The sequence below is a fragment of the Bombina bombina genome, chromosome 10, assembly GCF_027579735.1.
Source record: "Bombina bombina isolate aBomBom1 chromosome 10, aBomBom1.pri, whole genome shotgun sequence".
In the NCBI taxonomy this organism is placed as follows: domain Eukaryota; kingdom Metazoa; phylum Chordata; class Amphibia; order Anura; family Bombinatoridae; genus Bombina; species Bombina bombina.
Genome location: NC_069508.1, coordinates 156,091,677 through 156,114,948, shown reverse-complemented (window position 1 = coordinate 156,114,948; position 23,272 = coordinate 156,091,677). Strand labels below are relative to the sequence as shown.

The 23,272-nt window shown below is 40.4% G+C and overlaps 1 protein-coding gene across 7 annotated transcripts in view; it reads right to left on the bottom strand.

The window, feature by feature from the left end:
- The window catches only part of LOC128640941 (microtubule-associated serine/threonine-protein kinase 2), a 538,333-nt gene that overhangs the window by 112,608 nt on the left and 402,453 nt on the right, over positions 1 to 23,272 (bottom strand). For all 7 annotated transcript variants that reach the window (XM_053693406.1, XM_053693407.1, XM_053693409.1 and 4 more), the window contains one exon: positions 4,967 to 5,068. In XM_053693406.1, coding sequence (XP_053549381.1) covers positions 4,967 to 5,068 — 102 coding nt within the window. The remainder of the gene's footprint in view (positions 1 to 4,966; positions 5,069 to 23,272) is intronic.

Genomic DNA, 23,272 nt, shown 5'->3' with positions numbered 1-23,272 from the left:
TTTCAGAGCTGTCACTACAAGCTTTGAAGTTCATTACTCACGTCAAAGAGCTCCTATCCCGGCCTCCACCTGCTCCCCCCCACACAAGTGACAATGGCAGGTGCACAAGCTGCTTTATAGACCTACTAGAGTAATATCAGGAGCACTTCTAACTTATAAGCTCCAGCACACAGTGTAGTGGGCAAACATTAGCTGCTTAGGCTACATACACAGCTATCACCATTGTGTACTATACTGGTCCGATAATACTGGGAATGATACAGAATATGCAGGATAACAAAGGGAACTACCTGAAACACAATGGATTGTGACAACCTATAATTTTTACACATTTTGCTCACCAGTTGGTACTTTTATCTCCCGGGAACAATGTTCTGATGATCTACAGACATTGAAGGTTTTAGGTTTGTATATACAAAGACATTGTGGCTTTCTTTTATATGTAAAACTGTTATTGGGCTCGTTACTGTCTATATAATGAAATGTCCGTTTACATTGGATGTGTCAGGAACACGGAGCAAAACTGAGATTTCTATAAATGTTTTTAATGGTTCTGGGATTGTAAAAACACTTTATGAATCCAAAGGTGTTATATGGATATATTCATTAGGCAAACACTGAAAAAATGAACTCAGACTATAATGATGATGATAGAAATTCTTCATATTCATTGTCGCGTTGTAGACTTGTTACTACAGCATTGTGAAGTTCACTTATATATAACAAATGCCTGCTGTGGATAGCCAGGGAAAGACATGATTCATGGCAGCTTCGTTTGGACTCTATGGACAGAGCAGAGGTTCCTCTCTGGGGGAAACTAAAGAACTAACGTGATAAATCGTAATCTCTTATCAACTTTGCAATGGAAACCAAATTGCGTAAGGTTTCTTTTAGATAAGCAGTGAGCAATATGGATAAAATACCCAGTCTGTTCAATTTAACAAGAATACCGAAGTACCAAATAAGCCTTATACAGATAATGTTACAAATCATTACTAACTGATGCTGTTGCATGATAGGAGGGAATTTGTATGTGAAATTAACTGAAAATAAAGTATATATATATATATATATATATATATATATATATATATAGACATGAACTTGTCCTAAAGTGCCAGACAGTCTAATTCAAAGCTCTGCAATAAATTACTGATATATTTATACACAATCACCGTGGAATACAATTGCAAGTTAATAGAAAACATCATGAACTTCCTTCACACGTCCTCACATTCAGGGGGAAATACCTGTCAATTACTGCAGAGCAAACAGAGCAGCTAAATAACCCTGACCAAGGTAACCGCAGCTAGAGGTGATTGGCAGCATTAGTGTTGCGGATCTGTGTGTGTCCCATAGGGTACAAAGGTTGTGTCCTTTAGAAAACCAAAAAGTGACGTTGATAAATGAATAATTATGAAGATCCTGTCTCCTGAAGGTCACACTTGCTGGTTGTGAAGTGAGCAGCAAATCACAAGAACACGATGTGCGATAGACACAAAGTGCAGGCACTAAAACAAACTGGATTTATTATAACAATTATATATACACATTATACATAAGATATTAATTCATTAAAGTACCACAGCGCTATAAAAGGGCATATTACATACACAGACCACAATACATATTGTTTGTTTCCTTAATTTGTTAAAAAAATTCAAAGAATAAATATCTTGTTGGTTTGTTGCTGACACAGGAGCACCAACTTAAAGGGACATGAAACCCAAACATTTTCATTCATGATTCAGACACAGAATACCATTTCAAACAAGTTTCTAATTTACTTCTATTATCTAATCTGGTTCTTTCTCTTGGAATCATTTGTTGAAGGAGTAGCAATTCACTACTGGTTTCTAACTTAACACATAGGTGAGCCAATCACAAACAATATATATATGCAGGCACCAATCAACAGCTAGAACCTAGGTTTCTCTGCTGCTCTTGAGCTTGCCTAGATAAACCTTTCAGCAAAGGATAACAAGAGAAGAAAGCAATTTAAATAATAGAAGTAAATTGGAAAGTTGTTTAAAATTGTATTCTCTATCTGAATCATGAAAGAAAAATTTGGGGTTTCATGTCCCTTTAAGAATGTCCTGCACGTCTCCCACCAACACAATCAGTGGAATAAAAATCACCAGTATGTCGACACTATAACCGTGCATGAGAGGCCTTAAAGAAGACAATGAGGACCTTGCATAAGAAGTGCAGTGCTACTATCGGTTCTGGCGTATGATCCTCAGCCATTTGTTTCTAACACGCCTGTTATGTCCCAATATAAACCAAATCTGCATTCTTATTGATCTGCCCAGGATCTATTTAACATGTGCACTACCTGGCTGATTTTACTGACCACCCAGATAAAATATAAGCCAACATTCAGCTAAAATTAGCCGTTTGTCGCACAAATTAACATTAAATCAATGTATGTAAAAATTAAAACATTATTATGAGCTTTGAATAGCAAGTAGCATTTGCAGAGAGAAGAAAGGGTTATAATATTTAAAAGTATTGCACTGCTCCCACCAAGCAACTACATAATGCCACCTCGCTGGCAACATTTTCTGTGGGGAACACGGTTATTCAATTTTTAATTAAAAATAAATCTTGCCAGAGTTACAAGTGCAATTATGATGGAAGCACTAGAGAGACAGGCATGAGACACGCATGAAGCTATAGCACTAGTGCCCAATATTTCTCCTGTAATCAGGGGAATGTTTAGTGGCTTTTCATTGCTCAGTTACATTTTTTTTTCTTTATCTATATTAGTCACTCCATTTAATTTTCTATTACTATTAAAATACAATTTTAAAGTAAAATCAAATCAGAACAGGAGTTGCTATCAGGAAGAGTCTGAAATATTCTTAATGATTTAAAATGACAAGACTATATATATTCAAAAGCCTATTAGTTAAAATGTGTTATTGTAACAATCTGTGTGAGACAGGTATATGATATTATACACTATTATTACTGTTTAGGTTACTTAGGTGTCAGAACCAATCAGTGCAAAAACATGACAATAACTCAAAGAAATTGCTATAAAGGTACTGGAATCCTAAAAGGGCGGTGCAAAGAGAAGGGACAGGGTAATGAGGTAGGGGTGGTGCACAGAGAATGGCCGGCGTAATGAGGAAGGGGCGGTGCAAAGATAAGGGCTGGGGTAATGAGGAAGGGGCCTATAACTAGAATGGGTGGGGTAATGAGGGAGGGGCCTATAACTAGAATAGTTAGGGTAATGAGGAGGGGCCTGTAACCAGAAAAGTTAGGGTAATGAGGAGGGGCCTGTAACCAGAAAAGTTAGGGTAATGAGGAGGGGCCTGTAACCAGAAAAGTTAGGGTAATGAGGGAGGGGCCTGTAACCAGAATAGTTGGGGTAATGAGGGAAGGGTGGTGGAACAAGAATAGTTATGCTAATGAGGGAGGGGCGGAAATGAAAGAGGGGTCTGTAACTAGAATAGGTGGGGTAATGAGAGAGGGGCAATGTAATTTGAAAAGATGGGGTAATGGGGGAAGGGCAATGTAACTAGAATAGGTGGGGTAATGAGGGAGGGGCGGAAATGAAAGAGGGGTCTGTAACTAGAATAGGTGGGGTAATGAGAGAGGGGCAATGTAATTTGAAAAGATGGGGTAATGGGGGAGGGGCAATGTAACTAGAATAGGTGGGGTAATGAGGGAGGGGGCTGTAACTAGAAAAGGTGGGGTAATGAGGGAGGGGCGGAAATAGAGGGGTCTGTAACTAGAATAGGTGGGGTAATGAGGGAGGGGCCTGTAACTAGAAAAGGTGGGGTATGAGGGAGGGGCGGAAATGAAGGAGGGGCCTGTAACTAGAATAGGTGGAGTAATGCGGGAAGGGTGGTGTAACAAGAATAGGTAGGGTAATGAGGGAGGGGCCTGTAACTAGAATAGGTGGGGGTAATGAGGGAGCGGCAATGTAAATAATATAGGTGGGGTAATGAGGGAGGGGGGCTGTAACTAGAATAGATGGGGTAATAAGGGAGGGGTGGTGTAACAAGAAGAGGTGGGGTAATGAGGGAGCGGCAGTGTAACAAGAACATGTGGGGTAATGAGGGAGGGGGGCTGTAACTAGAATAGATGGGGAAATGAGGGAGCGGCGGTGTAACTAGAATAGGTGGGGTAATGAGGGAGGGGTCTGTAACTAGAATAGATGGGGTGATAAGGGAGGGGTGGTGTAACAAGAATAGGTGGAGGTAATGAGGGAGCGGCGATGTAAATAATATAGGTGGGGTAATGAGGGAGGGGGGCTGTAACTAGAATAGGTGAGGTAATGAGGGAGGGGTCTGTAACTAGAACAGATGGGTGATAAGGGAGGGATGGTGTTACAAGAATAGGTGGGTTAAAGAGGGAGGGGCCTGTAACTAGAATAAGTGGGGTAATGAGGGAGGGGTCTGTAACTAGAATAGGTGAGGTAATGAGGGAGAGGCGGTGTAACAAGAATAGGTGGGGTAATGAGGGAGGGGCCTGTAACTAGAATAGGTGGGGTAATGAGGGAGGGGTGGTGTAACAAGAATAAGTGGGGTAAATAGGTGGGGTAAAGAGGGAGGGGCCTGTAACTAGAAAAGGCAGGGTGGGACCTGTAACTAGAATAGGTGGGGTAATGAGGGAGGGGCCTGTAACTAGAAAATGCGGGGTAATGAGGGAGGGGCCTGTAACTAGAAAAGACAGGGTAATGGAGGAGTGGTGTAACTAGAATAGACAGGGTGAGGGAGGGGCCTGTAACTAGAATAGACAGGGTAATGGAGGAGTGGTGTAACAAGGGAGGGGCCTGTAACTAGAAAAGGGGGGTAATGAGGGAGGGTGGGGTAACAAGAATAAGTGGGGTAATGAGGGAGGGGCCTGTAACAAGAATAGGTTGGGTAATGAGGGAAGGGCCTGTAATGAGGGAAGGGCCTGTAACAAGAATAGGCAGGGTGGGATGCTACAATAACAGTAATATCATCCTTACCAGACACTCCAGGAGACGAGCAGGTCGTGCAATGATTATCATCAGCTTCTTCACCAGTTGAGTAACAAAGGCCACTTCGGAGCTTTCTGAGCGCTCATGGGCCTGTGAATAACAAGGAGAAAATGACTTAAGTTCTTATTATACAAAGAAATGTGACCTGAGAAAACAACAATTACTAGAGATTCACCTAAAGTGCCGCTAACAGTCGCTTATAGAAACACTCTGCTAAATGGTTATTAATAACCAGCCACTATATCTCACTAGGGCCCCCATATTGTGGCACATAATGTATATCAATGTTTATTTTCAATCCCAAGGGCAACACTAAGCAGATGTGAGGCCTCCTCAGGTAGGTATAAAGTTATTCCATGGTGATAAGTCGTTCCAGAAATTATAATTTAAAGGGACATGAAACCCAAATATTTTCTTTCATGATTCAGATAGAGAATACAATTTTAAACAACTTTCCAATTTACTTCCATTATCTAATCTGTTTTATTCTCTTGGTATCATTTGTTGAAGGAGCAGCAATGCACTACTGGTTTCTAACTGAACACATGGGTGAGCCAATGACAATCAGTTTATATATGCAGCCACCAATCAACAGCTAGAACCTAGGTACTCTGCTGCACATGAACTTGCCTAGATAAACCTTTCAGCAAAGGATAACAAGAGAAAGAAGCAAATTAAATAATAGAAGTAAATTGGAAAGTTGTTTGAAATTGTATTCTCTATCTGAATCATGAAATAAAAATTTTGGGTTTCATGTCCACTTAAGGGCAATGCATTTTATACATTATATGGAATACCAACAATTAGCAGGAAACAAAGGAAATGCATGCATTTCCCCACAACAAAGGGGTCTCAGTCTATATAAATGTATATTGATTGACTCTTTGGCACAGACTTCTATAAACTCACAAAAACAAACTCAGATACTATCACAATACAGATCTCTGAACAGCTGACACAATCAATAGCCTCTAATAACCCCGGGCAAACATAAGAAATAACTGGAAGCAAAATTAGTCGCTGGTGAAAAAAATGGGTAAAGACACATTCAACCGGCAGATATTGCAGAACATAAAAAGGACAAAATCTCCCGGGGTTACCTAGAGCAGACTATAAATTATAATTTCAACACATTCCCTGAAAATGGGACAAAACGACAAGTGGAATGACAAGGTAACCCCTGTGCACCGTCTGCTGCCTGCAGGCATAATATTTTATCAGCGAGGGACCCAATGTTGGGAAAAGGTTCATTTAACAAAGCTTATTAAAACCTTCAAACACAGAAAGAAACCTAAGGGTTCGGGGAAACAGAGAGGAAATGTATCTGTATTTAATACCCAGCGCAAGACTGAGGTATTTATGAAGCTGATTTTAATATTCTTCAGGCTATTAGAAATCCTATTTAATAAGTTATATTTGAGATACCAGGTACTTTCCAACTTCACACTAATAAGACCAATTGAGAACATAAGATAACCAATTAGAAATAAATAACAGTGATTAATCACAAGAGCAGGGAGCATGTGATATAAGCATAGCTACTACTGTGCGCATCATTAATAAACGCCTCACTATAGCATAGGGTTAACTTATTAGTGGATCATAAACAAATAAAGATAAAATAATCAGCAGTGGATATGTTAAGTTCCACAATGATCTTTCACTAATACATGAAAAACATCTTTAATAAAACAAACAAGCAAACAAAACATTCTTAAAAAAATGGAAGAGCAGATGTTTTATAGTTTTTAAAATTCAAAATTATTTTACACCAGAAAGTGGTTTCCGCTACCAGTAACAAAATTCTAATTTTAAATCAACACCTGCAGCCCCCTCACTAAATCCAAACAAAAGCCCCTAAGCACCTGAATCAGCACATGCAAGTCCCTAAAGGCAGCAGATACATAAATAAGACACAAATAACACACAACACGCGCACCAATATGAGCTGAAAAAAAGGAAATTCTAAAAAAAAAAAAAAAAAAAACCCAACTTGTAAGAGCCACTCAGCCATGATTTGAGCGCATCTCTGCGGATCCACCATTCTGAGAATCATCACCAGCTGCTGCCCGGGATGCCGTGTCTGGTTTATGATGGTCCCTGATAAAATCTCAGTCCAAGCAGCGTTATATACCAAACTGCTGCCACGCGTAGTGTCATCTAATTAGCCATTCCTGGTGACGGCATACTTGTCTGAAGGTTGCTGGTGTCTCTCTTATTTCTCTCTTCTGGTGGGGGGGGCAAGGGGAGCCTGCAGGTTGGAGCACATGCCATTCCTATACACAATCTGAGATGGAATACACAGCCGCTGCTTTATCTGAGAGCCCTATCCGTCACTAACTGCAGCCAGTGGGGCATGAAATTAAAATCGCTGTCCTCCTCCAGGGATCAGCCTAGCCAATAACTGGGATATAACACTCACAACTTTATAATTGAGCCAATACAGAGACAATGCCAGAGCACAGAACGGTACATTTGCACTTTTGCCCTCTTTAGGGAGAGATTCTCCAGATCTAGTTTTGTTTGGATAACTACTTAACTGCAATTTATGAATTTTCAGTTCTGCAATTCTGCCGCACACTGACCACTATCACACTAGAATTTTACTGACTGTTTTGTTACAGAGTTGTATTGTTGTCAGATGATGGGAAAATGTCAAACACAGTTACAATCAGGAACACTTGGCACAAATACTTGTGCAGTAATATTTACTTATTACACAGCGTTTACAAGTCATCTGTAATAAACAATGTTACACACTGACCTCAACTGTTCTTGTTTATTTTTCAGTGTTTCGAAGACAGCAAATTTTATGTATTACTGATGATAACTTGCTGAACGAGACTTTGTATGGAAATAAGTCATATGGAGCTGTGTAGTGCAGTGATATATTGTGCATCATTAACCTATAAATTGTTATAGTTGTCATATACAACTCACATTCTCACAAACACAAACGTGTTTTATATCAGTTATTAACCAAACAAGACAACACAAAGCAAGAGAAACCTGGTATCGTTATCACCACCAGGGGTGACAAAATGATTAAGCTGCAGAGATGGAAATAAAGACATAAGTTTAATAACATAAATGTGAAGTGTGTGACACCATGGGTCATCTGCTTAACTGGAAAGTGTCACGGTGAAACTGATAATACAAGAGATAAAGACAAATTAAGAGTCTCTTGTAACAAAAACAAAATATAAAACATTTTGGCATTTGCTGGGATAAGCGAGTTAAGGGAGATTATTCTTCACAAGTTAAATTAAGGGGTACAACTATATTTGTGTTTTTATTGGAAACAAGAGGCACGTATGTGACAAGACTTGCGGATAAACATTTCCATACAGCAACTCTGTCCGTGAGATCAAGGGAAGAAAACGGAAGGAACACAATTATGTTGAGTCATAAGGCAGTGGTAGATGCATTTGTGCAGGGACCTCATTAGTGCTTAAAATCCGCTTTCTGGAAATTATAAAGCAAACTATTCTTCAGGAAACTTGATATTTAGAAAGTTTTTCTTAGAAAGGTATATTTTCACTATACTGTAGTCTTTTAAGTGTGCAATAGTAGTATGTCTAAAAGACAAACAATGTACATACCTTAATTCAAAAATACTTTATTGCTAAAAAATGCTAACCATCATCTGAGCCTTCAGCAAGTCGTAACCTTTTTGCTGGCGGTGTGTATACACACACACACACATATATGTGTGTGTGTGTATACGTGTTTATATATGTGTACATACACACACACACATATATATATATGTGTGGGTGTGTATTTACGCATTTATATGTGTATAAATGTGTAAACATGTATATTTGTTGTAAAAATGGCGCTGAAAATCTTGCTCAACGTAGGGTGGCCACAAACCTTCAATTTGTATAAAAAAAAAAAAAATGCAAAACACAAGAAGCAAGTGCAATAGAACGAAGTATGACTATATTTAAATATAAAGTGCGTATTGTCGAGTGAACATATGTATTCTGTGCAGAACACTCTTCTCACAAGCCCAACAAGAAAATGATGAGGGCACCATGGAGGTCACATTTTGGACCAGATTCCTCTTGCTCAGCGAGGCTCAGAACCTCCAGTTCCAAGGTCCACACGAAGAGAGAAGAACAGTCATAGTTTAACACTAAACACTTCCTGGAGGATGAAGCTTTTTACTACTGGCTAAACTTTTTATACTAAATGCCAGAGCAAACCCCAGGCAGACACCATGCAAGTTCCTCTGAGTACTGGTTATAATTCAACCACTCTCCTTATTAGGGCAACCATGACTATGACTCTATACAGCCCTAGTAACAAGGTAGCAGGCACAGAAAGGTCTGATCATACAGACAAGCGCTGGGAAGCATAGAGAGGTTTATGCTGCCTTAGGCACAGGGAAATCTGCTGCCAACAATTTAGTGAATATTTGTTTAATCTTTCTTACTCCCAGGGGCCAAGGACAAGGAGTGTTCAGACAACCAGGGGTCACTGATTTGTAACAACATTTGGGGAATGTAAGAGTAAGAAGGCATCGTGACCTAGAGCTACCTGCCTACTGCAATGTGTGACTGTAAATAATCATTTAGATCGGTATAAAAACAAAAAAAAACTATGCATTGTTATTTATTAGACTATTAAATAAGTCTACTTCTGGAATACTTACTGACAAATCATTATCTTATTTGAATTGACATCATATGAGCCTCAGGTGGGATAAAGTGCTTGGGATGCACTGTCGTGTGTGCAAGATACATTTCCATGTGCCCCGAATGCACTGCCGTGTGTGTAAGATACATTACCATGTGCTCGGGATGCACTGTCGTGTGTGCAAGATACATTACCATGTGCTCGGGATGCACTGTCGTGTGTGCAAGATACATTACCATGTGCTCGGGACGCACTGTCATGTGTGCAAGATACATAACCATATGCCCGGGATGCCCTGCTGTGTGTGCAAGATACATTACCACGTGCCTGGGATGTCCTGTTGTGTGTGCAAGATACATTACCATGTGCCCGGGATGCCCTGCTGTGTGTGCAAGATACATTACCATGTGCCCGGGATGACCTGTCGTGTGTGCAAGATACATTACCATGTGCCCGGGATGACCTGTCGTGTGTGCAAGATACATTACCATGTGCCCGGGATGACCTGTCGTGTGTGCAAGATACATTACCATGTGTTCAGGATGCCCTGCCATGTGTGCAAGATACATTACCATGTGCCTGGGATGCACTGTCATGTGTGCAAGATACATTACCATGTGCCCGAGATACAATGTCGTGTGTGCAAGATACATTACCATGTGCCCGAGATACAATGTCGTGTGTGCAAGATACATTACCATGTGCCCGAGATACAATGTCGTGTGTGCAAGATACATTACCATGTGCCCGGGATGACCTGTCGTGTGTGCAAGATACATTACCATGTGTTCAGGATGCCCTGCCATGTGTGCAAGATACATTACCATGTGCCCGAGATACAATGTCGTGTGTGCAAGATACATTACCATGTGCCCGAGATACAATGTCGTGTGTGCAAGATACATTACCATGTGCCCGAGATACAATGTTGTGTGTGCAAGATACATTACCATGTGCTCGGGATGCACTGTCGTGTGTGCAAGATACATTACCATGTGCCCGAGATACAATGTCGTGTGTGCAAGATACATTACCATGTGCCCGAGATACAATGTTGTGTGTGCAAGATACATTACCATGTGCCCGAGATACAATGTCGTGTGTGCAAGATACATTACCATGTGCCCGAGATACAATGTCGTGTGTGCAAGATACATTACCATGTGCTCGGGATGCACTGTCGTGTGTGCAAGATACATTACCATGTGCCTAAGATGCACTGCTGTCTGTGCAAGATACATTACCATGAGGCCAGGATGCCCTGCCGTGTGTGCAAGCTCATTGGACATTATTCTATTCGCACATAATGATCCTGTGCTGTTACCTGTTCATAAAAATGCAACAGGATGTATAATCACCATCTGAAAAAGCCTAGAGTGAGATTCAGTAACCAAAGTATGAGTACCAGTATAGCAAGACCTTAAAGAGACAGTCAACACCCGAAAGAACTTTATCCCATACCTTCGATCCGCCAAAGACGATGCGCCTGCACCACATCCCATTTTCAACACCTCTAGCGTTATACGAGTAATCAGACAAAGCACATACGTTTTACTAATAGAGATATGGCAGCCAAACTCCCCCCGCCGTGACGTAGTAGGTTTCAGTTTAATTGAATCAGCCAATCAGAATCAAATCCTCGGCTGAATTCTTAACACGCGTTCACGCTTGCACTTCTGATTTCGGCTTGAAAACTGACAGAACTTAAAATGTGCATGCGTCAACGGTTCATACATGAACGAGCATGGCATTTAGTAAAGGAGACGAAGGAGGAGGAGCTTGGCTGCCATATCTCTATTAGAAAAACATATGATTTGGACAATTACTAGTATAACGTTAGAGGTGTTGAAAATGGGATGCAGTGCAGGCGCATTGTCTTTGGCTGATCGAAGGTATGGGATAAAGTTCTTTCGGGTGTTTAGAAAAAAAGAAAACACAGAGGCGCCAAACATGGCCTAGTATAGCCAGATACCAGATATAACAATTCACAGGGTAGCAATTGGATACTCACAAAGGAGACGCACCCAATGGTGCTATTGAAGCAGACTGGAGCCTCTCAGTGGTCCAGCTCACTGATGTATCTCACGTATCAGTTGTGGTCCTTGGACCACAACTGATACGTGAGATACATCAGTGAGCTGGACCACTGAGAGGCTCCAGTCTGCTTCAATAGCACCATTGGGTGCGTCTCCTTTGTGAGTATCCAATTGCTACCCTGTGAATTGTTATATCTGGTATCTGGCTATACTAGGCCATGTTTGGCGCCTCTGTGTTTTCTTTTTTTCTAGTTACCCATCTTTCAGGAAGACCATCCTAAGACCGAGAGCTGCCTACTACTGTTTTTTTGGACTTACCACTGATTGGGACTATATCTATATCACTTACTGGACTTTATGTTGGCACACTTTTATATATATGTATGTTTCTGTATATATATATCTCTTACAAGTATTAATTTAGTTAACTGATATTGTTTGAACATATGTTTAGTTGTTAGGCTATAGGAGGCGCCCCCTAAGGGCAGTAATACACATTGATGTGTATTACACCCTCATTTCACCTTCTTTCGGGTGTTGACTGTCCCTTTAACAATGTAATGTATAAAAGAAGACTGGAGAACTAGCCAGTGAATCTGCCCAACAGATGGACAAGCTCCAAGAATTAGGAGCTTACTGGCAAGACAGAAGAGTAGTTCTCTGTTCATACCACTTGATCTTTTGAAACAAAAAGAAGGAGAACACATGAAAACAGATATAAGCAAATCTGATCTACAAGAGATCCCACCACCTCTAGAGCTGAATGTGTAACGATCCATGTCTGCTGCACAGTACTTGGTTACGCTGCACTTTTTTTCTTTAAAGCCATGAGATCTATATTTGGACTTCTTAATTTTTTTAAAATGTAAATAAAAACATCCACATAACGATTCAGTTCCCTTGATTGAAAAGGCTGAAGATTCACAAAGGTTGCTGCCAATTATAGAGGCCTAGAAGGTGACGACGACTACCCTCAGGATGACCTGCATTGGAAATGAGAGTACAAACTCACTCACTTATCTCAAACAACCAGAAAATATGGATCTTTAGAGAAAGAAAAATCACAAAGTTTTCCAGAATGGATACTCATTTGAGTTATGATGGAGATAAAAGCATGAGATTAAAACCATCCATTTCAAAAAAGAGCAATATAATTATTGTATAAAAATGTATGAATTACTGGGAGATTGCACCTACCTACTAACAAAAGGCTATACATCCATCCGTTCAGATTAAATCATAAGAACATGAGTCAGAGAAATTAAAATGGATTGAAGTATTTAATCTGTTCAAATTTAGGGTCTAAAAAGGGGGCTCTACAGACGAATAATATAGCACGCAGCAAAAATGTTTGTTCAACTGTGTGAAAGGGAAATGCATGAAAGGAACAGAGGAGTTTGCACAACCAGTGAGAAAAGGCCTGACAAGTGGTAATGGCTTAAATGGCAAATTGGTGGGAACAGGCCAGGTGAGAAGAGCAGAAGTACTGAACGACTTGTTCACCGAGTGCTGCTGAGAGAATATCGTGCGTGGAAGCCAAACTGCAGATGGGAAGAGAGCGAAAGACTTGACAAGACACATTGTGAAAAAGAGCAAACACCCGTGAGACAGGTCAAGAATTTCAAATCAGTTGGGTTTGGCGATGGTGAAAGGTTCCTGTACAACACATGGCGAAGAGGACACTGAGTAGAGGGGGTTATCAGCTGGTAATGCATAACAATATGGTGTGTGCGCTAATACATATGGTTGCGTCTCAGAAGAGGTTTCAAGCAAATACAGGTAGCCCTCAGTTTACGCCAGGGTTAGGTTCCAGAAGGAATGGTTGTAAATCGAAAGCGTTGTAAATTGAAACCCAATTTATAATGTAAGTCAATGGGAAGTGAGGGAGTTAGGTTCCAGGCCCCTCTCAAAATTGTCATAAGTAACACCTAATACATTATTTTTAAAGCTTTGAAATGAAGACTTTAAATGCTAAACAGCATTATAAACCTAATAAAATAATCACATAACACAGACTTTACTTGCATTTTATGCAAACAGTTCTTTCTATGCATTCCAATCTGGACTGATTTATAGACCGGAATATCTTGTTCCTTTGCAAGCTACTCGATAGCTCTGGTCTGTTTAAAATGATTAATTTCAGCTTGCTTGGCTTGCATTTCTTTGCTGCAACACAAGCGGACAGCTCCACCTACTGGCTATTTTAATCAATGCACTGCTTCTCAATAGCAGTCACATGGCTGGAAAAAAAAAGGTTGTTATTCTGAAACGGTGCAAATTGAACCGTTGTAAACCAAGGGCCACCTGTACCAAAGATCAATAAACTACTTGCAGGTACACTGGTAAATGCTGCTGGTATAAATCACTGTAAGTAAAGACAGTGAGTTGTATTTTTATTCTCACCTTATTCTCAGTCTTTGGTAATTAACATTTTAGTATCAAGAGACCCAGAACTCTTCAAGTGAACAATGGGGTAGAAATTCCCAGAAAAAAAATCTGACATCTGCTGAATAGGCCACTTCTTGGAATGTCATAGTGACATATGAAAACTCAGATCTATCCCTAGTGAGGTCACAGGCACCAGGTAACTTTTTGTTCAGCAGAACAGAGGACATTTCTCTTTATCTCTGCTGGACAGTAATCCCAGAGGTGCTTTAAATTACGCTGTCCCTAGAGTAAACCTTGAGAGGGATTTAGATTGTGACATTAATGAGTAGTCTGATTTTAGTTACAAAAGAACAAGCGGTTTTACGGCTATTTTTCAGATATTACGGATATTTTACAGATACTATGTTCAACCTTTGCTAACAATTTGCTAAATTATTTCAGCCATAAATCCCTTGGATCTGATGCAAATAAAGCAATTTATTGTCACCCCTATGCTCACGGAATTATTTTAATGGAAAAAAAAAAATTATGCTTACCTGATAAATGTATTTATTTCTGGACATGGAGAGTCCACAACGTCATTCCAATTACTAGTGGGATATTCAACTCCTGGCCAGCAGGAGGCGGCAAAGAGCACCCCAGCAAAGCTGTTAAGCGTAACTTTCTTTACCCATAATCCCCAGTCATTCAGCAGAAGGAAAATGGAAAAAGGAAGAAACACAAGGGTGAAAAGGTGCCTGAGGTTTATACCAAAAAAATGCAGAATTATAATTAAAAAGAGGGTGGGGTCGAGGACTCTCCATGTCCGGAAAGAATTTTTTTTTTATCAGGTAAGCATACATTTTGTTTTCTTTCCTATGACATGGAGAGTCCACCACGTCATTCCAATTACTAGTGGGAACCAATACCCAAGCTATAGGACAAGGAATGAACAGGGAGGGAGAAAAAGGCAGGAGGACATAAACAGAAGGCATCACATCTTGAAGAACGTTTCTCCCAGAAGTATGCAGAGAGGACCAAGTTACAAATTTTCTCTGTGAAATAAATCACAAAAACAAAGGCGCCTCCTAGTGTTATATAGTAAAAGCAAACAAATAATGCAATAGTTGAAATGGTACTCACAAACTGAGCAGCACTCAGTTGTGCTAAATCAAGCAGGCTGGGGTCTCACAGTGTCCCAGCTCACCGTTACTGCCAGGTTGCTGGTAACTCCTATGTCCAACAGGACCGAAATAAGTTCAGGCTCTCAGGATGGAGAGATAAAAGCACAATTTAATGGCAAATGTAAAAATCAAAGTGTCTACAATATGACACTAGATAATTAAAACAATGATTTTTATATTTGCCATTAAATTGTGCTTTTATCACTCCATCCTGAGAGCCTGAGCTTATTTCGGTCCTGTTGGACATAGGAGTTGCCAGCAACCTGGCAGTAACAGTGAGCTGGGACACTGTGAGACCCCAGTCTGCTTGATTTAGCACAACTGAGTGCTGCTCCGTTTGTGAGTACCATTTCAACTATTGCATTATTTGTTTGCTTTTACTATATCACACTAGGAGGCACCTTTGTTTTTGTGATTTATTTCACAGAGAAAATTTGTATCCAGATCCTGTAAATTTGACAAAGCAGCAGACTCCTACAATCGGGTGTGATCTCCAGATTACCCACTATCCCCTGGAATTAACATCATACAGAGATTGACTCTTACTATCACTGAAGAACAGTTCCAGATACAGATAAGGACTATTAAGACCTTATTGCTTTTATCATATTTTGTGTTTGTTTTTTAAGATTTGTTAACTTTACCATTTTCTTTATATATATTATATATATATATTATATATATATATATATATATATATATATATATATATACACATACAGTGAGGCCCCGGTTTACGCACGACTCGGTACAGTGATGCCCCGGTTTACGCACGACTCGGTATACGAAATTTCGGTTTACGAAATCGAAATTTGAAGAAAATTTGACTCGGTTTACGAATTTTTTTCGCAATACGAAACAAAATGCCGGTTTGCCCCCCTCGGTTTACGAATATTTTTCGCAATACAAAACCAGTGGCCCCTGTGCCCCCTGCATACTCAAGTATGATTGAATTAATGAAGTTTGGGTACCAGTGTGGAGGTGTTGGAGAGGTTTTGGAGCCATTTTGCAGCAAGTTGTTGAGCCTTTTGGAGCCATTTGCAGCAAGTTGTTAAGCCTTTTGGAGCCATTTTCAGCAAGTTGTGGAGCCTTTTGGAGACATTGGAGCCATTTGCAGCAAGTTGTTAAGCCTTTTGGAGCATTTTTTGGACACTTTATTTGAATTTTTTCGGACCTCCGGAACGCATTAATTGATTTTCAATGCATTCCTATGGGAAACCGTGTTTCGGTTTACAAATTTTTCGCAATACGAAACGACCCGGAGAACGAATTAAATTTGTAAACCGAGGCCTCACTGTGTATATATATATATATATATAATTTTTTATTTAGGTCATTTGTTGGTTATATAATATTAATATGCATACATATATACTTTTAGACCTTGAGATCAAGTGATTCCCTTTACTCTCCATATATTTGGATATCTTTGCGCCCCCTAGAGCTAACACAGTGGAAGTGTGTTGAGATTGTTTCAGCTTTTGAGAGAGAGGACCATGTTGCTGCCTTGCAAATCTGTTCCACAGAAACTTCATTTTAACGCGCACACAACATCTAAGTTATGCAAAAAACGTTCCTTATGAGAAGAAGGATTAGGACAAAAAGGAACAACAATTTACTGATTAATGTTTCCATCCGATACCACCTTAGGTAGACAACCCAATTAAGTACGAAGGACCGCCTTATCTGCATGAAAAATAAGGTACAGGAAATCACACTGCAGAGCTTAAAGCTCAGAAACTCTGCGAGCGGAAGACATAGCAAGTAGAAACAAAACCTCCCAAGAACGATCTTATGTCAACAACATGCATTGGCTCAAACAGAGCCTGCTGCAAACCTTTAAGAACTAAATTAAGGCTCCACGGAGGAGCAACAGGTTTAAACACAGGCCAGATTCTAACCAGGGCCTGAACAAAAGCGTGAACATCTGGTAAGTCTGCCAGACGCTTGGGCAAAAAGATAGATAGCGCAAAAATCTGATCCTTCAGAGAACTGACTGACAAACCTTTCTCCAGGCCATCCTGAATAAAAGATAAAATACGGGGAATCCTCACCCAGCTCTAGGAGAAACCCTAAGATGCGCACCAAAAAAAGGTATTTACTCTATACCTTATGGTAAATATTGGGAGAAACAGGTTAGCGAGCCTGAAGCATAGTATAAATGACCGCTTCAAAAAAAAACACATCTATACAGGTACTAGGCGTCCAATCTCCAAGCAGTCCGCTTCAGAGAATCCAGGATTGGATCGAGGAAAGGACCCTGAATTAGAAGGTCCTTCCTCAGAGGTAACCTCCAAGGAGGTAGAGATGACATCTTTACCAGATCCACGAACCAGATCCTGCGAGGCCATGCAGGAGCTAGGATTACTGAAGCGCTCTCCTGTTTGATACGAGCAATGACTTGTGGAAGGAGAGCAAACCGAGGAAACATATGCCAGAGAGAAAATCCAAGGAACCAATAGAGCATCTATCAGAACGGCCTGAGGATCTCTTGACCTAGAACCGTACTTTGGAACCTTGGCGTTTTGACTGGACGCCATCAGATCCATCTCTGGAACCCCCCACCTGAGGGATATCTGGGAGAACCCTTCCTGATGAAGAGCCCACTCCCCGGGATGAAAAGTCTGTCTGCTCAGAAAATCTGCCTCCCAATTGACCACTCCTGGAATGTGGATGGCAGATAGGAGAGAACCTTGAGCTTCCGCCCACTGCAGAATGCGAGTCACCTCCTTCATGGTCAAGGAACTCAGAGTTCCTCCCTGGTGGTTGATGTAAGCCACTGAGGTGAAGTTGTCAAACAGGAATCTGATAAACCGGACTAAAGATAATTGAGGCCAAGCTGTCAAGGAATAGAAAAATGCTCTCAACTCCCAGATGATTATGGGGAGAGAAGACACTTCCCGAGTCGACAGGCCCTGAGCTTTTAGAGACTATCAGCAATCTCTCCATAGGAGAAATAAGAAAATAATGAGTCCAAGAACTTTATCATGGACATCAAAAACGATAGTGTTCCTAAGAACGCCAAAAAATAAGTATATGATACAATAGGCCAAACCTTCATAAAGGAGGACATAAATCGCCTCAATATAAGAGAAATGATAAAATAAAATCTTAGTGAAAAAGCACTAGACATTAAATATACTGCATAATACTATGCCATAGGAAATGACCCCATACATGAAACAGAGTCTGAAATCATGTCTACCAAATATATACATTTTCAATAAAAAATTCTTTATCAGGGACAAGCAATATAGAGTCCTAAGAACACCCAGAATGATAAGATTGCTCTAAAATACTCCAGTCATGCTCCTGGAATATAAAGAGGAGACTGTCGCCATAAGATCACAAGATCCTGAACACTTAACATCCAAGAAAAATATCATTGATCTGACATGGAGATTAATAAAGGGTGTAATAAAAATTAGATAAGAAAATGATATTGAACTGCCCCAAAATTGTGGCAAAAAAACACTGAGAAAAGACAAACTCTTCCAAACCCACTAAGAGGGTAAACTAGAGAGTCTAAAATCTGAACTCATGACTTACAGGGTATGAGACCGAAGTGATACCAAATTGAGATAGCAAGGTTCAGGCAGAAACCCACATAATATATATAGCAGATCAGAATATTCTATAAAATGGGAATTAAAACGGAGGATAAAAGACAGATGTTCTAACCTAAAGGATAAAACAACACTTAGATAATACTATAAAGATTGAAAACTCCTTTTAAGGAGTAATATTTCACACCTCAGTTTGAAAGTATAAAACAAAACTCTTTAACGCCACAGGGTGGCACCAAAGAATTGAATTTCCTGAATATCATTAAAAAATTAAAGATGATAAAAATTACTGTAAATTAGGTACAGTCAAGCATACAGCTAAAGACCTCAAATTACACAGAATAACTGAAAAAATGATGAGTTACATCCTTAAAGTAAAGATTCCCTGAAAAAAACAAATCCTACAACAAGGAACTAATGGACCGCCGTTGCATACCCCCATAAATTAAAGGGATACTAACCCCACATTTTTTCTTTCATGATTCAGATAGAGCATACAATTTTAAGCAACTTTCTAATTTACTCCTATTATCAATTTTTCTTTGTTCTCATGGTATCTTGATTTGAAAAAGCAGTAATAAAAGGTTAGGAGCCGGCCCATTTTTAGTTCAGCACCTTGGTAGAGCTTGCTGATTGGTTTGCTACATTTAGCCACAAATCAGCAAGTGCTACCCAGGTACTGAACAAAAAATGGTCCGGCTCTAAAGCTTACAGTACTGCTTTTTCAAATCAAGATAACATGAGAACAAAAAAAAAAATTGATAATAGGAGTAAATTAGAAAGGTGCTTAAAATCTCATGCTCTATCTGAATCGTGAAAGAAAAAAAAATAGTTTTAGTATCCCTTTAAGATTCTTAAACGGCAAAAGAAGAAAACAGGGTCCAATAGGGAAATATGCTCCAACTGAACACAGGGAGCAGAGGAAAAAACGCTCAAGAGAAAACTTCCAATAAGAAAGAGGTTAAAGCTGTAAAGCGCTATACCAAAATGCGTCACACTGCCGCCATACAAACATAATCCCCATACAGCCTAGCCATATATGCATAGACACTAGAAGTTATGACGGAGCAACCCACACGGCCGAGTATAACCTATGGGAAAAGGACTGCTCCCATGAAGAAGCCCAGCTCGAACCTGAGAAACTGGTAGAAAGTACCACTAAGTACTTGGTACCATACAAAATAAACAGCCCCTTACCGCTAACTGTTAATCTCAAACAAAAATGCGGGGGGGAAAGATAACAGCCTCTCGAAGACACTGTAGACACGGACCCAACCAAATTCTCAAGCCAAAGCCGGATAATTTTAGATATAACTGTGCATCACAGGTGTATTATAACCGCTTAGATTTCACAATGCCAGCAAGGCAGCTAAATGACTTAGGCACTCCTAAATCTGTTACTGCTCTCCGTTAATGCCTGAGGAGAAGAGTGCCATTGTTTAAAAAGGGCCCAAAAAAAGGCAGTAGATTATGTTATCTGCCCAGATGTAACCACTTACCTTACCCGGACATGAGGGTAGACATAAAAAAATATTGATCGTACCACAAAAATTATTATGTGCAATCTAACAGAGTAACACACAGCCTTAGACAGGTAAATTAAATTTGTCGTCCATAGGGAACCCCTGACTGTAAAGAGGATTTTGATTCACTTTATGGAATATAAGCCATAACATTAGTGAGTTTATGTATATACACGGTCCCCATATATAATAAGCCTGGGTCTCTATGCTACTGACCCTTTAAGAGGCTATAGAGGCGGCATAAAAACACATAAATCGTTCACTGGATCAGCCCAGGAATCTGCTCTGCCGCAAAAATCTCCCAAACTTTGAGGAGATAGCTTTAATAAAATACAAATTCCCTTCTGAGGGTAACAGGTGCTACCAGGTCCCTGATTGTCTGTCCTCTTCCTTTCACACTTAGTGTGAAAAGAAATATATAATAAAGGACTTACCCTCCAGGGTCTTCTGCTGTTTGGAGCATTTACAGCAGCCGCAGGTCTGTCAGCCTCATCTGGCCGCTGACAGGGACCTGAACGTAAAAGAAAGAACAGAGCAACCAACCCCAGCTTTCTACAAAGGGGTAACAATGTTAGAAATAAAGCAAAGACAACCTTGCCGCTTTCTAAATGCCAATAGCCGCCATTACTCTTACTAAAGTGATTGACATGGACACAGCATAGCCCCAAATCCTTGCTTGCAGGGAAAAAGTACCCATAAAAGGATTAAATATATTCAGACACCAACTTTGCACATCCTCCATTGACAAAGAGAATGACTGGGGATTATGGGTAAGGGAAGTTACACTTAACAGCTTTGTTGGGGTGCTCTTTGCTTCCTCCTGCTGGCCAGGAGTTGAATGTCCCACTAGTAATTGGAATGACGTCATGGACTCGCCATGTCATAGGAAATAAATGCATTTTTATGAGTAATTATCCGTTTATGTTTACCAACTGGTAAACCAGCATGTAACTTAGTACTGTCTTATTAATAGCAGCTCATTTGTTATGTATTATAACATACATAGTGTGTTACAAAGACGTTAATTCACAATAAGAGAGAAAATACAAGCAGTTGGTGACATATGTACTGCAATAAAAATCTGGTGATCTGTGTCAGTATGTTAGAAAAAAAAAAACAATTTATGCTTACCAGATAAATTCCTTTCTTTCCGGATAGGGAGAGTACACGGCTTCATTCTTTACTGTTGGGAAATACAGCACCTGGCCATCAGGAGGAGGCAAAGACACCCCAGCCAAAGGCTTAAATATCCCCCCACTTCCTCATTACCCCAGTCATTCTGCCGAGGGAACAAGGAAAAGTAGGAGAAACATTAGGGTATAAATGGTGCCAAAAGAATAAAATAAATAATAGGGGACCGCCCATAGACAAGAAAAAATGGGCAGGGGCCATGGACTCTCCCTATCCGGAAGGAAAGGAATTTATCTGGTAGGCATAAATCATGTTTTCCTTCCTATAATAGAGAGAGTACACGGCTTCATTCCTTACATTTGGGAAAACTATACCCAAGCTCCAGTGGACACTGAATGAATAACGGGAGGGAACAAAAAGAAAGAGGCAGACCCTATTTTAAGGGCACCACAGCCTGCAAAACTTTTCTCCCAAAAGCTGCTTCAGCCGAAGAAAAAACATCAAACTTGTAAAATTTTGAAAAGTATGTAAGGAGGACCAGGTAGACTTACAAATCGGATCCAGAGGTCTCGAGTGGAATGAGCCGTTATCCTCTCAGGAGGACGAGGTCCTGCTTTTTTGTAAGCTAAGCGGATGACACTCCAAAAAAATAAGGAAGTCGAAGTAGCCTTCTGCCCCTTATGCTTCCCTGAATAGACAACAAAGAGGAAGATTGTCTAAACTCCTTAGTAGCCTAAAGACAGAATTTTAAGGCGCAAAACACATCAAAATGATGAAGTAAGCATTCCTTTGATGAAGGAGGATTAGGACACAAGGAAGGAACTACAATCTCCTGATTGATGTTGCGATCTGACACAACCTTAGGAAGAAAACCTAATATAGTACGTAAAACTGCATTATCTGCATGAAAAAATCAGATAAGGGGGCTCACATTGCAAAGCAGAGATCTCAGAAACTCTTTGTGCGCAGAGGCAATAGCCTCAGGAACTGAAAGTGTTCCCTGTGGATTGGAAAAAAAAAGGTAAGCGTCCTTCAGATCTATAGTGGTCATAAACTGGCCTTCCTGAATTAATGGAAGGAAGGACCTTATCGTCTCCAACTTGAAGGAAGGGACACTGAGAAAGGTAAGCACTTTAGGTCGAGAATTGGGCGGAAAGTTCCCTCCACCTTTGGGACCATGAAAAGGTTTGAATAAAACCCCAAACCTCTTTCTTCGATAGGCACTGGGACAATAACTCCTAAGGAGGAAAGATCCCCAACGTACCCTTTTCTGGTCTGGTAGACTGATTCGAGAGAAAGAATCTGCCCCTTGGCAGATGAGATTTGAAGCCTATCTTGTATCATTGAGATACCACCTCCAAAACCCACAGATCCTGTACGTCCTTGAACCAGGCATCTGAAAAAAGAGACAGTCTGTCCCCTACGCAATCCGATCCCGGATCGGGGGCCGCCCCTTCATGCCGATTTGTTTCCGCCGGGCTTCTTATTCTGCTTGGATTTATTCCAGGACTGAGACGGCTTCCAAGTACTCTTGGTTTGCTCTGGCTTGGAGGATTGTTGTCATCGTGATTTGTCAGAACGAAAGGAACGAAAATTAGAAGATTGTCGTCCCTCAGACTTGTTCTTATCTTGCGGTACGAAGGCACCCTTGCCTCCGGTAACCGTAGAAATAATGGAGTCCAGGTCTGGACCAAATAAAATATTTCCCTTGAAGGGAAGAGAAAGGAGTCTGGACTTAGAAGTCATATCCACAGACCAAGACTTCAACCAGAGCGCCGGTGGGCTAGGACCGCAATTATTTGCATGTTTGCATCACAGATAAAAGAATGAGCAATTCTCAGAG